Here is a 23,534-nt window from a genome sequence, read left to right as displayed (position 1 = left end):
GTTAGTGCGCACTAACACGATTTAACGATTTTTAACGATAAATCGTTAGAATTTCTATTGTATTGTGTTCTATAACGATTTAAGACGATATTAAAAATATCGGACGATAATTTTAATCGTTGAAAAACGATTCACATCCCTAGTGCATTATAAACATAAAACTAGAACTGTGGTGACCGAAGGTACAGTTACATTTAACAGGGCTAGCCGAACTTGGAGAAGGAAGAAGAGAGGAAAGAATAGAAATAGTTAAACAATATACAAATTAAATGTTGTATACAAATTAAATGTTATATACAAAAGGCATGGTGTTTTAGGAGTCATTGGGTTGTGTCATTGGGTTGTGTCCGGAAAAGCTTGCTTGAATAACCAAGTCTTAAGTTTTTTCCTAAAAGTTAGGAGGCAGGGCTCCTGTCTGAGATCTGTAGGAATGGAGTTCCACAGAAGAGGGCCAGCTGTGGAGGTGGCACGATCTCTTAGGGTAATGTGTCTGGTCATTTTCACTGGGGGAACTTGGAGGGAGCCTCTGTAAACATCTCTGGTAGGTCTAGTTGAATTATATACTTGGAGAGGGATTTGAAGATCGAGGGTGGTGAGTTGATGTATAGTTTTGTAGGTGACAGTTATGGCTTTGTACATGATGCGGAAGTATACGGGTAACCAATGAAGCTCTTTCAGGATGGGGGATATATGGTCTCTTTTCCTTGCGCCTGTCAGTATTCGGGCTGCTGAATTTTGAACCATCTGTAGTGGTTTGGAGTAGGATGAAGGTAGACCTTGCAATAGGGAATTGCAATAGTCTAATTTAGAAAAAATTACTGCTTGGATGATCGTTCTGAAGTCATGAGCATGGAAAAGAGGTCTTATCCTTTTCAGGACCTGGAGTTTATAGAAGCAGTCTTTGGTTGTTTTGTTGATGTGTGCCTTGAAGTTTAGCCGGTTGTCTATTATCACTCCTAGGTCTCTAGCTTGTGTGGTAGGTAGATTGGTAGGAAGAGTACTTTTGGAGGTGTTGTTCTCAGGAGAGATGAGTAGGATTTCAGTCTTGGAGGAATTTAAGATGAGGTGTAGGCTGTTGAGTAGTTGTTTGATTTTTTGGTGGCATGATTCCCAGTAGTCAAGAGTATTAGAGTATGTGTCTTTGATGGGGATGATGATTTGAATATCATCTGCGTATAGGAAAAACTTTAGATTGAGGTCGGTGAGAAGTTGGCAGAGAGGAAGAAGATACAGAAAGAGATACAGAAAGATTCAGATACACAGATTTGGAGAGAGAGAGAGAGAGAGAGAGAATGATTCAGATACACAGATTTGGAGAGAGAGAGAGAGAGAGAGAATGATTCAGATACACAGATTTGGAGAGAGAGAGAGAGAGAGAATGATTCAGATACACAGATTTGGAGAGAGAGAGAGAGAATGATTCAGATACACAGATTTGAAGAGAGAGAGAGAGAGAATGATTCAGATACACAGATTTGGGGAGAGAGAGAGAGAGAATGATTCAGATACACAGATTTGGAGAGAGAGAGAATGATTCAGATACACAGATTTGGAGAGAGAGAGAGAGAGAATGATTCAGATACACAGATTTGGAGAGAGAGAGAGAGAGAGAGATACAGAAAGATTCTGATACACAGATTTGGAGAGAGAGAGAGAGATACAGAAAGATTCAGATACACAGATTTGGAGAGAGAGAGAGATATACAGAAAGATTCAGATACACAGATTTGGAGAGAGAGAGAGAGAATGATTCAGATACACAGATTTGGAGAGAGAGAGAATGATTCAGATACACAGATTTGGAGAGAGAGAGAGAGAGAATGATTCAGATACACAGATTTGGAGAGAGAGAGAGAGAGAATGATTCAGATACACAGATTTGGAGAGAGAGAGAGAGAGAATGATTCAGATACACAGATTTGGAGAGAGAGAGAGAGATACAGAAAGATTCTGATACACAGATTTGGAGAGAGAGAGAGATACAGAAAGATTCAGATACACAGATTTGGAGAGAGAGCGAGAGATACAGAAAGATTCAGATACACAGATTTGGAGAGAGAGAGAGAGAATGATTCAGATACACAGAGTTAGAGAGCGAGAGATACCTAGTGATACAGATACACAGTTAGAGAGAGAGAGATACAGAGTGATACAGGTACACAGAGGTAGAGAGAGAGAGAGATACCGAGTGATACAGATACACAGTTAGAGAGAGAGAGATTCAGAGTGATACAGGTACACAGAGGTAGAGAGAGAGAGAGATACCGAGTGATGCAGATACACAGAGTTGGGGAGAGAGAGCGAGCGAGCCGTGCACCTCACATGCTCTTCAGGCCGGAGCTCGGCCCCCTGTCGCTGCATAAGCAGCTGCAGCAGCAGCGGCGGCGGCGGGGGCGGAGCTAATGCCAGGCAGCCGTGCCGCGATTGGCCGGAGCCGAGCTGTAGGGGAGGAGCCCGGGCTGCTGCAGCAGCAGGGGGTGCCGGGGCCGGAGCGGCAGCAGGCGAGGGCGAGCAGCAAGCGACAGCAGCAGCCGCAGCCACCCCGGCATGCAGTAGCGCGAGGATCGGTGCCTGCCGCCGCCGCTGCCGAGGGACTTGTTGCACCGCGGGATGCAGTAACGCCCGGGGCGAGCGCGCTCTCGGCGGGACACCGCACCATGCCGCGCCCGGGGCAGCTCCCCTTCCCGGCCTGCTGAGGCTCCTCCTGGCCGGCATGGATGCCCGCTCGCCGCTTTTCCTTCGCCTCTGGAGCAAGCGCCGCCGCTCCCAATGGAGGAGGACATCGACACCCGCAAGATAAACAACAGTTTCCTGCGTGACCACAGCTATGCAACGGAAGGTACGAGCGCGGTGGTGGCTGGGCACCGCGCGATAGCCGCGCACTGGCACCTGCCTTGCAGCAGTCGCTGCCACCCATGGCACGGCCCCTTACCGGGCAGGGATGGTTTGCGGGGTTCACACTTCGCACCAGGTTTTTTTTTTGGGGGGGGGGGGGGAGCGGGCTAGGAATGCGAATTGAGAGCGCGAGCTGCTCCGTGCATGCTCTCAAGGTGCGCTCGGCCGTGCTAAAAATACCGACAGCTTCAAGCAGTTTCCTTAATGGATATCGACTGGTGCAAAATGGTTTCCATTTACTAATGGATACAGATTTAAAAAAAAAACAAAAAAAAAACCACACACATCCCCCCATTCGCTCCCCTTAGTCCACCTTTTCCTATGGGTAGGGACCTCCGGATTCCGGTTTTATTTTATATCGGTTTAGTAGAACAAGACCGGGGGGGGGGGGAGGGGGAAACCATTGGGCTCGTAATGTTTCTGGGTAAAGATGGTAGCACTGGATGACCCCCCCGAAAAGGGAAGTCTCTGGCTGTGGGGGCATGGGCAGCTCTTGCTGAAGAGCACGAAGAGTTAATGGGGCTGGGAAAAAAATCTCCCGGAGCCTGAGCGCTGCCGGGCTGCACCCCTGCCCTCCCACGTCCCGGGAGCCCGTGCCCGCCGATCAGCCAGCAGCTCGTGCCCGGGTGCCCAGTGCAGCCTCCGCCGTGCCCGGGCATTCTCAGAGAGCAATATTCAGCTTCTCCCGAATCGCAGCAGGAAGGGCTTTTTTTGTTTTTTAAATGCAAACTATCGAAAGCTTTCTTCTAAAGAACATTGTGGACGGGTTCCTCATGAAAGGACTCCTGGATTGCAGTGACTACCTAACAAATGACTGGGAGCCTTGCTGCCTTGGGTAGGCATCTGATTTAAAAAAAAACAAAAAACAACCACCCCAAACAGCTTCACGGTAATATTGCATGAGTAGTTTTGCCATCATCTTTTAATGAAAAGGGAAAGGCTCCTAACCTTATGGAATATTAAATGCTTGAGAGTGCATCGCCCGGATGGTTGAATGCACAGCTGCTGTAACATGTCGGTACAATAATTAGATCTAGGACTTGTTGGGTTTGTTTTGTTTTTTTTTTGCCATGGCAAAGCTCTGCTTTAATCAGGATGGCACAGAAAGTGACATCAGGGTCCAAAAAAATATGAGGACAAAGGCTGAGCCTTCTTCTGTAAAGGTCTTTGAGAGGGAGTTGGGGAATGTTGGCTTCCTGGAGTGCAGCACATTAGCTAGACAGGTTGCAGGCTTGCAGGCACATGTCTGGGGATGAGAATGATGTGTCAGAAGCCATCAAGCCTTTTATCTTTGTACTATCACCCAAATATCATATTGTGCTACACCCCTCTTCCACTAACCCCTTCCCCCAACCTCTTTTCCCCCAAGAAATGCTAAATAAAATGATCAATTATTATCCAAAAAGTAAATGGATATATTAATGCATGCATCAGTTGATTGCTGTAGCAACATGATTATTTTAATTTTTGGCTGAGCAGAAAATGCCCAAATATAACATATACACTGTACTTAACTTGAAAATCAATACATATTCAGTAGCGTAATTTGACAGGAATGGTCACTGATATGTTTGCACGTACGGTATTTGTGCTGGGTAGTGTCCAAAATGTGGCTATCAAGTGAGTTTTGAAGGCTGAATGGTAAGAATACAGCTAAGGGTAGAATTCTTGATGCCAGACCACTTCCAGTCCCGGGAATTGCCCTGCTGGTGCTTCCATAGTCATCTGCTAGTCCTTCCCAGGGCTCTGAGCTGCTGAATTAAGTCAGAAAGAATGACGCGTGTACAGGTCTGATCAGTGTGAGTGCAGTAATAATAGCTTCAGAGGAAAACCTGTTTAAAACACTCTAACATTATATTTGCTCTCCAGAATGAAAAAAAAAAAAAAAAAAAAGCAGCAGACAGCAAGACTATAGTGAGCCTTCCAGCGGGTTAAATGAGGGCTTTGCATAGCATTACCGCAGCGATGCCCAGGGGAGCTGACTGTGTACCTGGAACATAACAGTGTGTGTGTGTGTGTGATCAGAGTTCTCCCTGCACAAAGAATCCTCAATCCTCGCTGTAAAAGGTCCTAATCATTCGAGCTGCTTCTGTAATGCTCCCCTCAACATGTTGTTGGCTCATTAGGTCTCTAGGAGTGCCTTGCTTTAGTGCAATGCATCTTTTAATGGATGCCTGGCACAAAATATTCCGAATTTGGTGCCCCTCTCCTCCCAGCCAAGAGCGGCTCTTTGCAGGCCTTGCCCACTGTCAGGGGTCCATAAGTGCCCCTCTCCTACAATACCAATCCCATCAAGGTCTCTTGGGCACCTACCCTGACCCAACCCTTACCCTTTAAAGGGAGATTACGTCCTTCCTGCCCCGTCTGCACCAAAGCCAAAAATGACATCAGCCTGGGGGTCTTCCCTCAATAAAGTCTTGAGGTGTCTACCTTCAGATCTGTGTAGGTCAGTTAGAGCAAGATTGGGTGTTAAGATGCAGAAACCAAATCCTAGGAAAAAAAGAATAGCGTTCTAAAAATAAATCCAGAATGGTATTTTTTATTTGTTTTTTTTTTTTTATATATAAGGGGCCACCATTTTCTCTATTTAATAAGACAAAATAATTCCTTGAGAGAGCTAGCTTTGTTGCAAGAAATAGCCGGCACCGGCTTGCTGAGCGCGTTGTAACAGATGTGTGGACGGTGAGAGCTGGGCAGACTGGTACAATTTATAAGGGTTATAGAATTTGTACAGGGAAGTCATTCAAGGGCAGGCAGGTTCAGTTTTCAGGTTATTTTTTATTATGATAATTAGAAACGCAGGAGGTAACAGCAGATAAGGGCGGGCCTGGATTTGCCAGTAGCCATTCTAGTCCTGTGCCTAGGCTGACAAAAACCTGGGGGGACTGCAAGCCAGCCGAAGACTGCTCCAGCCCCTCCCATTCCAGGGCAGAGAACAGAAGGGGGAGGGCAGGGTCAAAGAAAACCCCTGCTCCCTATTCCAGCCCCTCCCCTCCTGTCCTGTGCAGGAAACAGAAGGGGAGGGGGTGAGGCCAGAATAGACAGCAGGGAGCAAAGAAAAGCCACTCTGCTCTCTGAGCCAGCTCCTGTCATTCAGGAAAGCGAAGGGAGGAGCTGAGCCTGGAGCAGAAAGGGCAGAGCCTTCCATCTTCTCTTGGGGGGGGGGGGGGGGTGGAGGACAGGAAGATAAGTACTAACAGGGCCTAGGAGGCAAAATCCTAAGAGCCACAAAATGCTCATCTCCTCTGCCCATTTCCAAATGTAGTACTGTAGTGTGCAGAGCTTTACTCTCGCCCCCGGGGACCCTCGCTGCTTGTCGCAGGCTTTCTTGAATTCTGTTACTGTCACAGCCTTCAGTGGGAGGAGATTCCTTGTACCCACAACCACCCATTCTGTGAGGAAATATTTCCTTAGGTCACTCCTGACTAGTTAGTTTCTTTGAAAACCTCTGCTTAAAGAGAGCCTTCAGGTTAATAGCATTTTTTCATCTCTCCCCCAGTGGATTAAATTCTCTACCTATCGGGTGTGTAATTTTTATAACAGCTGCATAGGGCTAATCTGTATGTGGAGAGTACACGCCGACCTGGGGCCTAATTTTCAGCGTGGACGTATGCATGCAAGTCCGCGTTGAACATTAGCGGGTAAGCGCCTACCCCTGCCTAGCGCCATCTTGGAGCGGGCGTAAATGTGTGCGCAGTCATTTAAGCGTACACTTTTGTACACGGAGAGTGTGCATGTAAACTATTTCCCTGCCCCCACCCCCTGGAATGCCCTCTACTGCCCGTACTTTTACAGGGCTAACTTTTAAAAAGGTAACCATAAAGGTAACCACTGCAATGAAGGCGCACACGTACAAATACAATGCATCCATCAAAAAGAGAAAATAATCATTTCAATTAAACGTCAATTTTAACTAAGATTTACAAATGAATATCAATCATACACAACTCATGTACCTAATATTGTACCTATACACATTAAAAAACGCCCTATCATACATTAATGTTCATTGCAATTCACTCATTCATTCAGTGAATTATGTTTCGAAGATTTCCTGTATGAATAAAGGAGAAGTTACAAGTTTGAATAAAGGATTATGTTAACTGGATTGATGCAAAGAAGAATGATGATAAAAAAAAAATCTTATAAAAAAAACTCAGTGGATTGCTGATGTTATTATATCTTTAGATACATTGTTTCAAAACAAGTAATTTACTGCCCATTGAGGGTTTTAGAAGACATTGGCCTTGGTGGTTGTGTTTGTAATTGCGCACAGGATTAAATTGTGAGTTACAGCGGAATATTGTTAGAGTAATTTTGTAACGATTGATATTGATACATTGTTCTTTTTTAATAGTGGGTATGAATGAGTGATTGAGGTATATGAAAGAGCACTGCTGGGGGTGGGGAGGTAAACAGCCCCCTCTAAGTGACAACTCGGAAACTGATAAAAGAATCAAAATAGTCCCAATTGTCCCAGATTTTCACACTTACTTTGGTTAGGTGGTTGGGTGTTGGCTGCCAGCAGATCTTCCAGGATATTCTGCAGGAGACCCCCCCCCCCCCAGAATTTTTTGTCCTCCTGCAGGCAGAGTTATTTGTTAAAGATTAGTCTACTTGACGGGTAGCTGTCGTTCATTGTGCCAGACGTCTAAAAGCCGTCCGCTTTCAGAGTAGACCCAGGCTGCGGAAGGATTTAACTTGTACTCTCCACGATGGCCACAGCTTGATGGTGAAGAGCAGAAAAATGCAGGTTCTCCGTGGTTTAGAGGACAAAGGCCTGGGAAAAGGCTTTCTTTGCTAAGTGATGGCAAAAGCCAAGGTATTCCGAGTATGGCATGACTAATTTAAATTAGACTAGAAAGGGATTGTTGAGCTTTTAACCCATGCCAAGGATGCAGCCCTTCTTGAGGTCAGGTGTCATAATGTGGCCAACTTCTCAGGTGGCTGCCAGCCACAGTGGGACATCATTTGCGCTCAAGGGGAAGCTTTACCTCTTGCCCTCCATGGGAAATTTTAATGATCCAAGGTCTTCAACAAACCTTTTCCATTGGAAACAATTTAATAGAATTAGGGGTCACGATTTGAAACTCCAGGGAGGAAGACTTAGAACCAATGTCAGGAAATATTTCTACACTGAGAGGGTGGTGGATGCCTGGAATGCCCTTCTGGAGGAGGTGGTGAAGACTAAAACTGTGAAGGATTTCAAAGGGGCATGGGATAAACACTGTGGATCCCTAAAAGGCTAGAGGATGAGAATAAACAAAAAAGCTAAACCAGCACGGAGCGGCAGTTACTACCCTTAAGAGAAACATGGGGGTAACCTGCACAGAGCGGCAGTTACTACCCTTAAGAGAAACATGGGGGTAACCTGCACGGAGTGGCAGTTACTACCCTTAAGAGAAACATGGGGGTGACCTGCACGGAGCAGCAGTTACTACCCTTAAGAGAAACATGGGGGTGACCTGCACGGAGCGGCAGTTACTACCCTTAAGAGACACATGGGGGTAACCTGCATGGAGTGGCAATTACTACCCTTAAGAAAAACATGGAGGGTGACCTGCAAGGAGCGGCAGTTACTACCCTTAAGAGAAACATGGGGGTAACCTGCATGGAGCGGCAGTTCCTACATTGGGAAGCTTGCTGGGCAGACTGGATGGACCATTTTGGTCTTTTTCTGCCGTCGTTACTTTGAAATCACCCAGAGACTATGTGAAGGTAAAATGCTTGCCTCTTAACCATTAATTTACGATCTTTATTCAGTAATTTTTCATGTTATCATAATTAATTAATGTATTTTCGTTTCATTCATTTAACCAGAAGTCCCGGGGGTGGAAATAACTGATTGGGTGTGGAGGAGGGAGGAAGAGAAACCGGACTTGGTCGTGACGGATTGCGTTTTCAGAGGAAGTTAGGCTGCTGGTAGCCTAGAAGAGCAAATTCCCTCCCCTCCACCAGTTCCGGTTTTAGAGGGAGGCTCAGGAGAAAAGCATAGCTGGCTAGTGCTGATTTTCGCCACTAGCTGTCTAAATTTAGGCATCTAACCCTGAGCTCTGCCACTGCTGGCCTAAAACAAGCCAGGTGGGTTTGGATCACCCAGATCTGGTGCAGGCTAAGCCTGGCGCTCAGGACCATTTAGAATATTGAATGTGCTTTTTGCATTTTTACTGATTTGTGATCACTATTATAGTGACCTTTTCATAAAACATTTCTGTAAATCTAAACGGCACCTAAACATGGACACGCTTTTTTTTTTTTTTTTTTTTTTAATCTCTCAGCTTTTAGGAAAGAGAGAAACAGATTTTTTTTAAAGGAGGAGCTGAGAAAAAAGTGGATGTGGTAGGCAGATGTTGCTTCACCTCTGTGCACAGCCATCCCTTCCTGCCTCTTCTGTCAGTTATACCCTGGGGGGGGGGGGGGGATCAATCCCTGTTGCCCCTGTGGACCCTTGTTTCCCCCTTCAAGTCGATAAACCCGTATGAACCGTGGGGTTCTAGTGTATGGCTGTATTTAAAGTGGTATTTAAAATGTTTTAGTTTAAATTTTATGTGTTGTAAAATGTGTAAGGATTGTTTTAAATGTATTTGAGTGTTGCTACTGCAACTTAATTTTTTGTAAACCGTCTTGAAATGAATTTGAAAGTCGGTATATAAAGTGAAATAAATAAATAAATAAATAAATGATCAATGCATTTTCATTAGGTATCAGTGGTGCTGTATTCAGGGGGCTGCCCATGCTCATTACTGAGCAAGGCAGCTAGGGTAGAAGTCCCTCCTCTCTTCCTAGTCTTTAAAGCTTTATTCCCTGGAGACACTGAGCACAGGCTATCGCCAGGGTCTGCTGCGGGCTCTCACTGTCTGATGCAGTGAGACTCCAGTTTTGAACCTTGATTCTGAGCCAAGTTGGAAGGCTGAGAGGAAATGTCAGCACTGACTGCGGCACCAAAAGAGTTCACCTATGATTAAAAGAGAGGCAGAGGTCAGGCATAAGAGCGAGGGAGGGAGAGGGCCGGAGGTCACTGAGAGTCTGTTGTGGCACAATAAGTAGAGACAACTGGGGAAGTCTGAGTGGGCCAAGCAGTCCTTATCAGTCAAGGACTACTGGATCATAATATTGGGATGCTTTGCTTTCATACAAACGACGCTTTGGGACTTCACGTGCCTCTTTGCTCTGCTTTGCTTGCACAGGTGGCAGCCCGCTCTCCTAGAAACATAGAAACATAGAAACATAGAAATGACGGCAGAAGAAGACCAACCGGTCCATCCAGTCTGCCCAGCAAGCTTCACACATTTGTTCTCATACTTAACTGTTTCTCTTGGCTCTTAGTAACCTTATGTTCTAATTCCCTTTTCACCCCCACCATTAATGTAGAGAGCAGTGCTGGAGCTGCTTCCAAGTGAAATATTAAGTTTGATTAGTTGGGTAAGCGGCAGCATAGCTCTCTGCCATGAAGCAGAGGGCAATGCTGGAAATGTGTGAAGTATCAGTTTTTCTTTTCCCCTGTCATTGAAGCAAGGAGTCATGCCGGACATGCACCGAAAGTGAAGAATGCCTTGAAAGTCACATTAACTATCATCAAATATTGAAAAGCCTAATAATTGGTAATACCTATAAGCCCATGAACCCATCCCTGTTTTTTTTTCTTTTTTTCTTTTCTTTTTTTAATTGGGAGATGGATGCCCTTCATCCTTCTACTCTGTGAAGGTGGACACCTACCACCGGCCACTGGCATCCCGCTCCGTTAATGCCTCTGTGGCTACTGCCGCTCCATGCAGTGTTTTACTACCTGCTCTTTATATGCGTCCTCTAGAACTGATGGATCCCATCCCTGGGTTTTTTTATTATTTATTTAATTGGGAGATGACAGCCCTCCATCCTTCCGCTCCGTGAAGGTGGACACCTACCACTGGCCACTGGCATCCCGCTCCGTGAATGCCTCTGTGGCTACTGCCGCTCTGTGCAGTATTTTACTACCTGCTCTTTATATGGACACCTACCACTGGCCACTGGCATCCCGCTCCGTGAATGCCTCTGTGGCTACTGCCGCTCCGTGCAGTATTTTACTACCTGCTCTTTATATGTGTCCTCTAGACCTGATGGATCCCATCCCTGTTTTGTTTTTTGTTTTTGGTTTTTATTTAATTGGGAGATGACAGCCCTACATCCTTCCGCTCCATGAAGGTGGACACCTACCACTGGCCACTGGCATCCCGCTCCGTGAATGCCTCTGTGGCTACTGCCGCTCCGTGCAGTATTTTACTACCTGCTCTTTATATGCGTCCTCTGGACCTGATGGATCCACAATATTTATCCCATGCCCCTTTGAAGTGCTTCACAGTTTTGGACTTCACCACTTCCTCCGGAAGGGCATTCCAGGCATCCACCACTCTCTCCGTGAAGAAATTCTTCCTGACATTGGTTCTTAGTCTTCCTCCTTGGAGCCTCAGCTCGTGACCTCTGGTTCTGCTGATTTTTTTCTGTTGGAAAAGGTTTCCTCCATTCTTCTTTCCTTTTGCATTCCTTCCCTACCCCCAAAAAGAAGATATCAAACTTGTCTAAAGCATTTGCATTATTTTAAAAATCCCAGTTTCTACTTGTTGGGTCATCCTGTCACCTGTTTCTCTGAAATTAAAAAGGCAGTGAGAAGCTCGGGATTTATGGAAGCCCAGCAAAGAGCTTTGTTGCTTGTTTGTGCTGACCCCAGAGTTCTCGGTCAATATACCGGCTACTGCGCAAATGCTCGCATCGTAGCCTCGGGGTCATTTTGCCGAGGAGTTCACGTGAAATCCCCTGGTTCAGATGGATATGACGGTGCGTGGAGGCCAGCAGTCGCTTTTCTTGTGTGCTTCGCGTTTCCTGATCGGGGAGATGCATGCAGAGAGAAGACTGCCGGTGCCCCCACCTCACCCCCCCCCTCCAGGTCTGGCAGGCTTGAGAAGGGCCGTTCTGCGCTCTTTAACCCGACCTATTTAAATGGTAAGGAAGTGGGACTCCAGTAGGAAAGAGTTCACTGGCTGTTGCTGCTTAAGCGTTGTGTCCGTAACGCACACCTACCTGGCTCTGAAATTAGCTGATAAGAAGCACACACAGTGTTCTGTGTAGTTGCTTCCTTTCCCGGCTAAGACACTGAGTTTTGCTACCCTGGGGAGCTGGAGTACTGAAGACACAATTTGCATAAAGCTGGCTAAGTGACGGCTTTTTACAAGAGGAAGGAAAGTGCCTAATGTTGTATCTGCTCCTGTGGCTGGTGGCATTGAGATGGACTCTAGTACCTGATAACTGGTGTCAGAGAACACAGTAAATGATACAAGTGGACCATCCAATCTGCCCAGCAATGTTTTTTTTTTAGGGTTGTAATCGCCGCTTCATGTGAATTACCCCTGTGATTTCTGTTTAGGGTTGTAACTGCCACTCTAAATTGGGCAGGACCTCATTACCATCTTAGGGATCCTTTGTGTTTATCCTGTGCCTTTTTGAAGTCCAGCTCCTCCTCTGGGAGAGTACCCCAGGTATCCACCACCCTTTCCATGGCAAAATATTTTCTGACAATGGCCCTGAATTTTCCCCATTGGAGCTTCATATCGTGACCCCTAGTTCTAGAGCTTCCTTTCCACCGGAAAAGATTTTATTTCTTTTTTGTGTGTGTTAATACCTTTCAGGTAACAAAATGGCCCCTGACTCTCGCCCGCTTCTATTCTTCTACACTCCGATCCTCCCAAATAGCTCCCCTGTCCCCCTGCCTTTGCACAAGGCTTTGTGCATTCAGCTGCCCCGCACCAAAACAAATTACTGCCAGCCCTTTGCAAGGTACCTTACTTTCAGAAAGCAAGTCAAGACCTGGCTATTTGTCCAGGCCACCTCATGAAATCCAAGTCAATCACTTCTTCTTCTCTCATAATGGTTGCTTCTATATCCGCCTTGAGGCTATGCTAGAGAAAGGTGGAATATGAACGTATTTATAAATAAAAGTCTGTACCATAGTCCCCCATGTCTCTCCTCTTCTCTAGGTTATACATGTTTAGATCCTCAAGTCTCATCTCATATGGTTTCTGTTGCAGAGCCCATGCCATTTTGGTTGCCTTTCTCTGGACCACCTCTAGCCCCTCTATCATTTCTCGGATGCGGTCTCTAGAACAGAGCACGGTATTCTAGGTGAGGCCTCATCGATGACCTGCACAGTGGCATGATCACTTCCTTTTTTTCTGATGGTTTTGCCTCTCCCTGTGCGTCCTGGCATCTTTCTGACTTTAGCCATTATCTTGTCAGTTTTACTACCTTGAGATCATAGGATACTATCACCCCCAGGTTTCTCTCCTGGTTGGCAATTATCTGCTTCTCATCCACCATCTCCTGTTGCTCCTTTGGATTTCTCACCCCAAATGCAAGACTTTGCACTCTTTTTTTATATTGAATCTTAACTGCCAAACATTTGACTACTCCTCTGTTTTTCTTAGATCACTTCTCATTTTAGCTATGTCCACTTAGCATCATTTTATTTATTTACTGAAGCCTGCAGTGGCTCACACGATGAATATACACAATAAAATACATTATTAAATTAAGAGTCAATATGCATTAAAGAATGCAAAACTAATAAATATACCTAATCAAACAAACAAGCAAGATACAAACTAAAATAATAAAATAAAAACAAGATAAAAGTCAAATCAGAACTAAATTTCATAAATAAGTTCTTAGAACAAATAAAATCAGTGGGATATGCTTAAATTTTCATCAAGCAAAATAAGTTTTTAAAAAAGGCCTTAAATAGTTTAGGACACTCAATCGCCCTAACCTCCTTAGGCAGAGTATTCCAAAATGATGGTGCAGCGATAGAAAAGGCACATTTGCATGTTACACTGAGGGAAGGAACATCAAGAGATGATATCAGGGATCTTATGGGGATTATGCATATGCAGCATTGCATTCACCCAAGGTGATGAGTCAAAGGTGAATAGTTTATGGGTCAACATGGCTACCTTATATTTAACCCTTGATCAAACTTGCGGCAGCATTTTGCAACGGTTTGGTGGATGAATATGGAAGACCCATGTAGAGGGAATTGCAATAATCCAGCGCAGGCAAAAGAAGTGCTTGAACCACAGCGCGGAAACTACCAGACTTTTCCTTCCAGCCTTTCCGCAATATTGCTTACAATGCTATTGAGCAGACCTGGCAGCCCTAGGACGATCCCTGAGGGTGAATTCCATTTACTTATCCCCCCTCCGTCATCTGTCGCTCAAGCAGTCTCTAATCCAGCCTACGCCTTGGGACCCACCTCAGTTTATCCATAAGGACCTTCGCTTTCAGTTTTTATTTTATTTCTATAGGAATTTATCAGTGTTTATTATAACCCACAAAAAAACGGGAGAAAGGTCAGTGGGGAAAAAAGGACTCGTTCTTTCTTTCTCCTGTTTTTTCTTGTGGGTTATAATAAACATGAATAAACTCCTGTGGAAATAAAATAATTGAAAGAAAGGTCACTGTTTATTAAAGAACCTCCTATGTGGGACAGCCTTTTGGATATCGGTTCCATTTTCCTTTAACTTATTTTTCCAGCATAAAGGTTTGGTGCCGTTACTGTGCCTGCCTGCAGCTTGGCCCACTATTCTTCCACGTCGCTCGTTTCCTCCCTGCCTTCAGCCACTTGGCCTTGTTCAAGAATCGTCCTGTATGTCAAGTTTCCATAGTGGCAGAGTTCATTCAGGTCCAGCAGAGAGGCAAACCTAGTGTTATCTTAGGGGAAATGTTTGTGTAATTGCTCATATTTGACCCCTTCTGTGGACATGACACAAGGGTTGCATTGCTGAACTCCTCCCCTACAGAATAGTATTTGCGGAAAATTTGAGAACAGGAGGAAAATGGGAGGGAAATTAATAGTTGCCAGTGAAGGAAGGGTTAAAGAAAAAAAACAGATAGGAATCCTCTATACCAGTTTATATTGGGGGGGGGGGGGATGAAGTGATATATACGGTAACTCAAGTAGAAGAAGTAAAATATTAATCAGATCGCACATTGTGGTGAGTAGATTAATTTTGATTTGTGAGGCCCTGATGTACAAGTGACCTTTTGGTTTTCTCTGTCTTAGGTTTGTATGGATGTATGGGGGTGGAGAGACAACCAGTTAAAATGTGTTGTACAAAGAGGGTCTGACATCAGTCTGTAGGTGTGAATATTTCTTGTCCTCCTAAGTCGGGGAATAACGAGCGCATGTTTTAATTGCTTTCTTGTGTGTGGCTGGCCTTGGAAGGTCCTGTGGAGATTATGTCTAAAACATGACTTAGCTAAGAGACTGTCTGCCTTGTCGGCAGATTAAAGGTAGAAGTAATGATGTGCTAATGGAAAGCATATGCTAATGATTAAAAATGACTGGCATGTTTAGTGACTGTAAACAGTATTAATCGTGCCCATGAGCGCCACAGCATCATCTGAAGAGTTTTGTGGGACTCGTGTGCAATATTGACCGATGGTCATAGAGTGTAGAACGACTGCCCTCCCTTGACTGCTACCCTGGGTGTCTGCCCCAGTAAAGAGGACAAGGATTGGCTGACCGTGGAAGCGGGATTACCATCCGACCTGTACCCGGGTGGCTCTTCCAGAGCTAAACGGTTAATAATGTAGGGAAAACGAAACGTCCCGCAAGCGAGTGTTAGCCTGGATTGTGGTCCAGCTGCTCTGTGGGGGTAAACACAGGGTTTTATTGTCCGGGGGCTGTCACTCTCACGGCTTTCCCAGACAGAAGACCACCCAAACAACAATCCTCAGGGCGCTCCTGTGTCTGCCTGACTGCACCCATCTAGGATTTCTGACTTTCTCTTACTTTGCTTCTTCAAAGATGAAAGGAAAGCCAGGAGCAGAGCCACACTGCGGCTTGTATCTGCTAACCCTGCACCAGCACCGGCTCGTATTGCATGAGCAGCGGTAAGGAGATGCTGGTTTCAGGTAAAGGTGCCCAAGCAAATGAAAAAATACAAGAATGACATTCATTTGAGGCCAAAGTCTGATGCCACCGTGGGATACACACAGACTCAGATACAGGTGGGATGCTATTGTAAAAATCCTGGGTATTGCTAGTACTTTAAAAGCACATTTTTCCTTGGCAGTTTTCTCCTTCTTTGGGGCTCCAGCTCGGTCACAACCAGGATTTCCTCCCCATTTTGCATTTCATCCACCCCGGCCCACCTAAATTGGGTCCTTGCAGTGATGGCCTGGGGCCTTCCAGAACTCGGCAAATAGACTCTGAACCCAGCCACTAGGTGTCGCCATTGAGCAATGACCGTGACTCCCTCCCCCCCAACCCCCGGGGCTGCGCACGCTGCCTCTGCAGCGCACTCAGCCGCCAGTGTGGAGCGGAAGACCCGATGTGGGGATCAGACTGGGGACCCTCTGCATGGCAGTGCGCACACAGCACTTACTGCTAGGCCTCCGGGCTAGCCCTAATGATCAAAGTAAGAGGTATTTGTGCGATTTCTCCTCCACGCACACTGAAATATATCACTGTACTCTGATTATCCAGCAGCCTGCTTAAAATGTTTACAGATACCGGTAAACAGTACACATTTCCCATTTTTCCGTTGCATTAAGTAACGAAAGAGCATTTCATGATTCTGCCATTGTGGAGTTCTTTGGTGCTGTTGCTTTTATGCCATCGATAACTGTTTGCCTCTGCCATGGGTGGCGCGCGAGTAGCGCACGAGTCTCCTTTCGCTGCTGTTCAATAATTTAGAGAACGGAAGGCCGCATTTTAGATTGTGGAAGCCCGAGTTTGCTGACTTGGGCATCTGCTGCCTCACTTAATGGTTAGAGAGGGATTATGGAAGCGAGAGGCCCCTAGAATCCGTCCCAAAGCAAGAGAATCCCTCTCCCTGGGCTTGGATGCGCTGCTCTGGTTGTGGCCGCTCAGAAGGTCTGAAATGGCCGGCTTGCATGCTGACCTCTGCTCTCCAGTAGCCAATGCAATTTGCTGCCTTTTGTTTTTAAGCTGCTTGGCGGTGCATTTGGCAGGAGCCTACAGGAAAGTACAGGCTGAGCTCCGAGAACAGCTTTGCCATCTGAATAAAGCAGACTGCAGGGTATGAAAAGTGAGCGGCAGCACTGGCACCCTCGGGGCTATGGAGGGCAGTTGCAGGCAGGCACCTCTCAGCCCTGGCTCTTCTCCTGGTTGCAGATGAAAGCTTCTCCTGCCCCCTCCTCGCCCACCTCTTCACTTGCTGTAACTTTCTGGCTTCCCGGGGCACAGGACCCCCACTGCTGCCTCGTTGAGGCCTGAGGCAAGGGTTCAGCAGATCCTCTCACAGCAGCACAGGGCAATCATCCCCGAGGTTCGGTTTGGCAGCCAGGGCCATGTTAATGACCACATATCTGTTGCCACATACTATCAAAACATTTATCCTCTGCCAACAAGTAATTATTACCGTTTTGTGATGAGATGAACTGTAAAGTCATTTGCACTCCCGTGAATAATGAAATATAGGAGCCGGGCACTCGGGCTCCCAGATAGCAGCGCCCCTTGTGTGCCTTTCTCATTCGTGATCCTCCAGAGAAAATAATGGTTTTTAATCCACCTGAAACAGATGAGGTTTGTTTTATCTCCCGGCGTATCTTAATTGAGGGTCTCCCAGCTGTATGCCTCTTGTGGAGAAATTTCTGTGCAGATTGGCTTGTGGGATATTGTACATGTGTTACGTTGCTGGTGTTTGTGCTGCTCTGTTGCACTGGGGATGGATGACACTAAAGCAGTGCGCCAGCCAATAATTCTCCCGGGGTCATCCTGCAGCCTGGGATGTTTTTTTTCTGCTTTTCTTAAACTCATCCCTTGCATACGTTCATTACCTGCGTTTTTTTTAAATAAGGAATTCTCACCTAAGCAAGGCAGGGAACACACCATATTAGAAAGCATCATAGCAGTCACTATAGTGGTAGGTAGAGCACAAATATTTGTCATGGTTTCCCAATGCAAATATGGAGGCTTCTGCTTGCTGTTGACTTAATCTTGCTGATATGCATATTTGTCAAGAGAGAAATTAAGAGACACAGACCTTAAGGAGACCTGTAGCCGTGCAGACAGAAAGAAGAAGGAGCAAAGGAAAAAGCTTGGTTTTTGCAGTAAACTGGGTTGCTTAGCGCCTGGTGATTGTATTGGTAAAAATAAAAAAAAAATTATTAAAATAGTGGGTGAAAAATCCTCCTGTGGGGGACGGACGGACTTTGTGACATTGCCCATGCTATATATATGAGCATATGTTAAACCAATCTTCAAAGCACAAATCTGCTTTGAACATCATCCCAGCAAACCTACGCATGCACAATTACCCCTGGTATTTGGTGCGCGTAATTATGCCAAGAAAATGAAAGTCTGCGCCCAGGTCCCATCCCTGCCTAGATTACATAAAAATATGCCATACTGGGTCAGACCAAGGGTCCCTCGAGCCCAGCATCCTGTTTCCAACAGTGGCCAATCCAAGTCACAAGTACCTGGCAGGATACTAAGGGGTAGATCGATTCCAACCTGATCCCAGGGAGAAGCAGTGGATTTCCCCAAGTCCATCTTAATAATGCTTAATAGACTTTTCCGCCAAACCTTTTTTAAAGTCAGCTACGCTAACAAATTCTAGAGCTTAATTATGTATTGAGTGTAAAAATGCTTTAAAATGAATAAGAGAAAATATCACCTAGTAACTTCATTGTGTATCCCCTAGTTTTTGAAAGAGTAAACCACTGATTGTTTACTCGTTCCACTTCACTTTTCATTTTATAGACCTCTCTCATATCCCCCCTCAGCTGTGTCTTCTCCAAGCTGAAGAGTCCTAACCTCTTTAGCCTTTCCTCATAGGGGAATCATTCTATCCCCGTTATCTTTTTGGTCACCCTTCTCTGTACCTTTTCTAATTCTGCTATATCTTTCTTGAGATGTGGTGACCAGAACTGCACACAGTATTCAAGATGAGTTCACACCATGGAGCAATATAGAGGCATTATGATATTCTCTGTTTTATTTTTTCTCCATTCCTTTGCTAATAATCCCTAGCATTCTATTTATTTCTTGGCTGCTGCTGCACACGGAGCATATTTTCAATGGTGATACCTAGATCCTTTTCCTGTATGGTGACTCCTAATGTGGAACCTTGCATTGTATAACTATAATTTGGGTTACTCTTCCCTAAGGGGTAGATTTTTAAAAACAGCGCGATCGCGTACTTTTGTTTGCGCAGCAGGCGCGAACAAAAGTACGCTGGATTTTATAAGATACGCGCATAGCTGTGCGTATCCTCTAAAATCCTGGATCGGCGCGCGCAAGGCTGCCGATTTTGGGCAGCCGGCGCACGCCGAGCTGCGCAGCCTGCCTCCGTTCCCTCCGAGGCCGCTCCGAAATCAGAGCAGCCTCGGAGGGAACTCTCTTTCGCCCTCCCCTCACCTTCCCCTCCCTTCCTCTACCTAACCCACCCCCCCGGCCCTATCTAAAACCCCCCCCTTACCTTTGTCTGTAGATTTACGCCTGCGAGAAGCAGACGTAAATCTACGTGCGCCAGCGGACTGCTGGCGCACTGTCCTCCGACCCGGGGGCGTGGTCCGGAGGCCTGGACCATGCCCCCGGGCTGGCACCACGCCCCCAGTCCCGCCCCCAACACACCCCCTTCCAAAAACCCCGGGACCTACGTGCTTCCCGGGGCTCTGCGCACGCCGGCGGCCTATGGAAAATAGGCGCGCCGGCGTGCAAGGCTTTTAAAATCCACCTGTAAGTGCATCACTTTGCACTTGTCCACATAAAATTTCATTTTCCATTTGCATACCATTCTCCCAGATTTGCAAGGTCCTCTTGCAATTTCTCACAATCCTCTTGTGATTTGACAACTTTGAATAATTTTTGTGTCATTTGCAATTTTGATCACCTCACTCATTGTCCCCATTTCCAGGTCATTTATAAATATATTAAAAAGCATGGGTCCCAAAACAGATCCCTGGGGGCACTCTCCCATTCACCCTTTTTCCACTTGGAAAATTTACCATTTGGCCCTACTCTCTGTTTTCTGTCCTTTTACCAGTTACCAATCCACAAAAGGACACTGCCCCCTATCCCATGGCTTTTTAATTTCTGGACTGTCGCCATCCTATTTGAGATATGGGGGAGCAAAGCCCAAACCTCTCACTAATTTCTACACTGAGCCTCCCCAATCAGTTGGTACGCTCATTTTAGTTGGGGAAAGCAAAGCTTCCCTACATACATAGTATGTCTTTTTTTCAGCCACTGCTTTTTGTTATTCTTTCACAAACTTGAGAACACTAAATGTAGCTCCCCTCTCCTATCCAGTACACATCAGGATCTCACTGTCCATCTTCCATGGATTTCTGTATCCCAGATGAATGACTCTACAGTTTGTCTCATTGTATCTTGGCTGGAAAGCATGCTGCCATTTTTCATAGACAGCTGCTTGCTTTCTTTACTTCAGAGTATTCACTTTGTTGCAGATTTCAGTATCACCCTAAAAAAAACCAAACCAAACCCAGACTTTTCCTGCTAGCCCATCTCCAATATCTGTGAACAGAACCAGCTTCAGGAGTGATGTCTTGCACACTCCATCTTTTTTTGGATTGAACTACATTTACCTGTACCCTCTGTCTGTTACTCAACCAGTTTCTACCCCTATCCGCCACCTCGGGGCCACCCCAAGGCCACTCGGTTTATTTATGAGCTTATGTTGGATGGTGTCGAAAGCTTTACTGAAATCCAATTATATCACATCCGTGCACACTCCTCATCTAATTCTTTGGTCACCCAATCAAAGAAATTGATCAGACCTGTTTGACCTGATCAAACATTTTGACTACTAATGACTTTTCACTTCTCCCCCAAGTCTGGCAATCCCCAGACTCAGCTATGGCTTTACCACTGGACGATGGGGTCCTGCATTATTCATGATCCCCTGATAAAGCATATTTTAATAGTTACTTTTGTTATAATCATTCTTCTGCAAAGAAACTGTGGACTTGCACACTCCCCATGGGCATTAATTATTGCCACGGTCAGTCTATTTATAGACAGTAATTTTCAGCAGTGTGTATAACTCAGCACACATGTACATGTCTGTGCCTCGAAAGTTACACCTGAGCTGCAAAGTTCATAAAATACCTTATATCACCACCCTGAAAGTGCACATGTATGTTTCAGTATGGGCACAGTTTTTTAAGGCAAAGATCCATATAGTTTATACACCTATGAAAGTATGCAAATATATTTATTTTACGTTAAATAATTTACCTTCCAGTGCCTCAGTTACAAAATGAGGTGCTCATTCACTAAGCTCCCTTAGATCATATAACCATGCAAAAAGTGCTGTCTTTCATGCAGTAAATGGCTTAATGTGGTGATAATGCGAGGTGTTTCAAATACCTCATGTTAATCTGGACCCAGCACTATGCATATTTAAAGGAGCTGATTTGCATGCAAATGAATGCTAATCTGCTCAAAAATACCCGAAATGGGAAAAAAATCAAAGCAGCATGATTTGATTTGAAGTTATATGCATGTCCTGATGCATCTGGGGCCCCTTCTTAAAGGGGCAAATAGCCCCGAGTAACCCCCCTCCCCAAAAGTAGTCAAAAACCCCAGGATTGTCCGTTAGGCCCCTGTCTTCAACCTCCTCCATCCCTGGAGGTGGCCCATTGTCAAAAATCTTTTTTTTTATAAATTGGCACCAGGCCCTGTCCTCGAGCCCCATCCCTCCACTTTAATCCAAAATCCAGGCCCTGGAGGCTAGAGGACCCCCACCCCCTTCCTCACAAAATTAACCCTGGACCCAGTGTCCATCATTTTTCAAAAAGGCACTGCCCAATCTTTGTCCCTACTATATGACAGGGGAGATGGCGGAAACACGGGATCTATAGAGAACCCCCAGGATTTTTGACTACTTTTGGGGGGTGGCTTACATGGATCCATCAGCCCCTTTAAGCGATGGCAGCCCCACAATCCTGAGACTATCATCATCATGTGTTGCTTGGGAATATTATCACCATGGCATTTTTTTCCCCTGGTATTGAAATACGAGGAAAAGTACTGTAGGAATCACAAAGTGGCAGGGCCAATCACTCCATTGGTATTTTTCCTTCAAGGAATCCACTTTGAAATGCCGAAAGGTGGAATATAATTGTAATGTGCAGATACTTTCCTCTGTGCGTAAACTGAGGATTGTTATTTTATAACGTTGGCTGATGTATGCACATATGAAAATACTTGTGTGGATGCTTCCGAGCACCAGATCATCGGGATCTACACCAGTTCACCAGCACCCTCTAGCACTTGGTGTAGTCTTCCCCCACCCACCCAAAAACTATAAACAAGCCAGCTTTAATATCTGTGACTTGGTTAGCATGTGTAAAAGTATTCACACATGTTTGTTGTAAGTGCATGCTCCAGTTATAAACTGCGTACATGTGCGCACACTTATAAACCCTGCCCTGGAATGCCCTCAAAATAACCCCCTGTGCATGCATAAGTTTTCTACGTGACAGTACAAGTGTACTGCCACCCTTCTAAAAATGTGCTTACCACAGAGGCTGTTTACACGTGTATATATGCTGACTTTACAATCACAACCCCCACTCTGCAGAGTCCTTAGTGCTTAGGAACCTCATCATGAAGTAGAGATTCAGAATAGCCCTCTCCTACAGGTATGTGCTCAGTGTCTTCCCTGGGAAGAGAGTCTGATCCACACTGGCAGTGAGCCCCTAGTGGAATCATTTCAGCAGAAAGATGGCAATGACTTTATGATCGGATACCTCAAAGGAAATTCAAAGCATTCCAGGAACATGAGACATTTGAAGTTAAAAGACCAAAGACTCAGAAGTGATAAGAGAGGACTAAACAAAGACTTGTGTACTAAGGTGAAAATGCATTGCACTTGAAGAACTGTGCATTTAAAAATACATGAAAAATACCCCCAAACAAACAAAAACACTATTTCAATTTCTTTCCACATGTTTCCTTGCAAAGAACCTTTTGTGAAAAAATGAACACATTTTCCCTTTCACAAATAATAAACGCCTGCATAATCTGCTATACATGAAATATTAGTTAAAATCATGAGTTGTAAAATTCTTTATTAATGCACTGCTTTGTAAGACTTTTTATTGCAACAAGTAGTGCATTAATAACCAGAGACTTTTATAAAATTCTTTTTTGTAAAAACTGCACATGGCTCCCGCTGCATGGGGTCAAAGTGGCATCTGACATTGGCCACCATTTTGAAAAAAATGGCATGGAAGTGGCAGGTGCAGCAGGAATGAGTGGGAATTGCTTCTCCCTCTGCGCCCACTAAACCTACAGGAATACTATATATTGTAAGCTTCGGGAGGGGGAGGAAGAGAAGGAAGACAATAGAACTCAGGGATTTTGGTATCAAGTTGGTGAGTGGTGGGGGAACTAGATCACAGGGAGTTTGGTGAGGGGTTGGTTTTTTTTTTAGCCAGGGGTGCAGGGTGGGGTGAGGACAGAGTTTGCTTGGGCCATGTGCAGCCCCTTTAATAAACATTGGTGTCCTATTAGCAAATAGACACATTATTTACTAAAAATGCATGAAACGAATGGAACAAGCCAAAACAATCAATGAAATAAACCAAAATGAATCAGCTGAAAAAACACAATC

The 23,534-nt window shown here is 45.3% G+C and overlaps 1 protein-coding gene across 1 annotated transcript in view; it reads left to right on the top strand.

Annotated features, from left to right (window-relative positions):
• Positions 1–2,507: 2,507 nt before the first annotated feature.
• Positions 2,508–23,534, top strand: part of PPP2R2B (protein phosphatase 2 regulatory subunit Bbeta) — a 143,729-nt gene continuing 122,702 nt past the window's right edge. The window contains exon 1 of the mRNA XM_029583902.1: positions 2,508–2,839. Coding sequence (XP_029439762.1) covers positions 2,770–2,839 — 70 coding nt within the window. The 5' untranslated portion in view covers positions 2,508–2,769. The remainder of the gene's footprint in view (positions 2,840–23,534) is intronic.

This window comes from Rhinatrema bivittatum, chromosome 18, assembly GCF_901001135.1.
Source record: "Rhinatrema bivittatum chromosome 18, aRhiBiv1.1, whole genome shotgun sequence".
In the NCBI taxonomy this organism is placed as follows: Eukaryota; Metazoa; Chordata; class Amphibia; order Gymnophiona; family Rhinatrematidae; genus Rhinatrema; species Rhinatrema bivittatum.
Note: the sequence above shows the minus strand (reverse complement) of the source record. Positions and strands in the feature narration are given on the sequence as shown.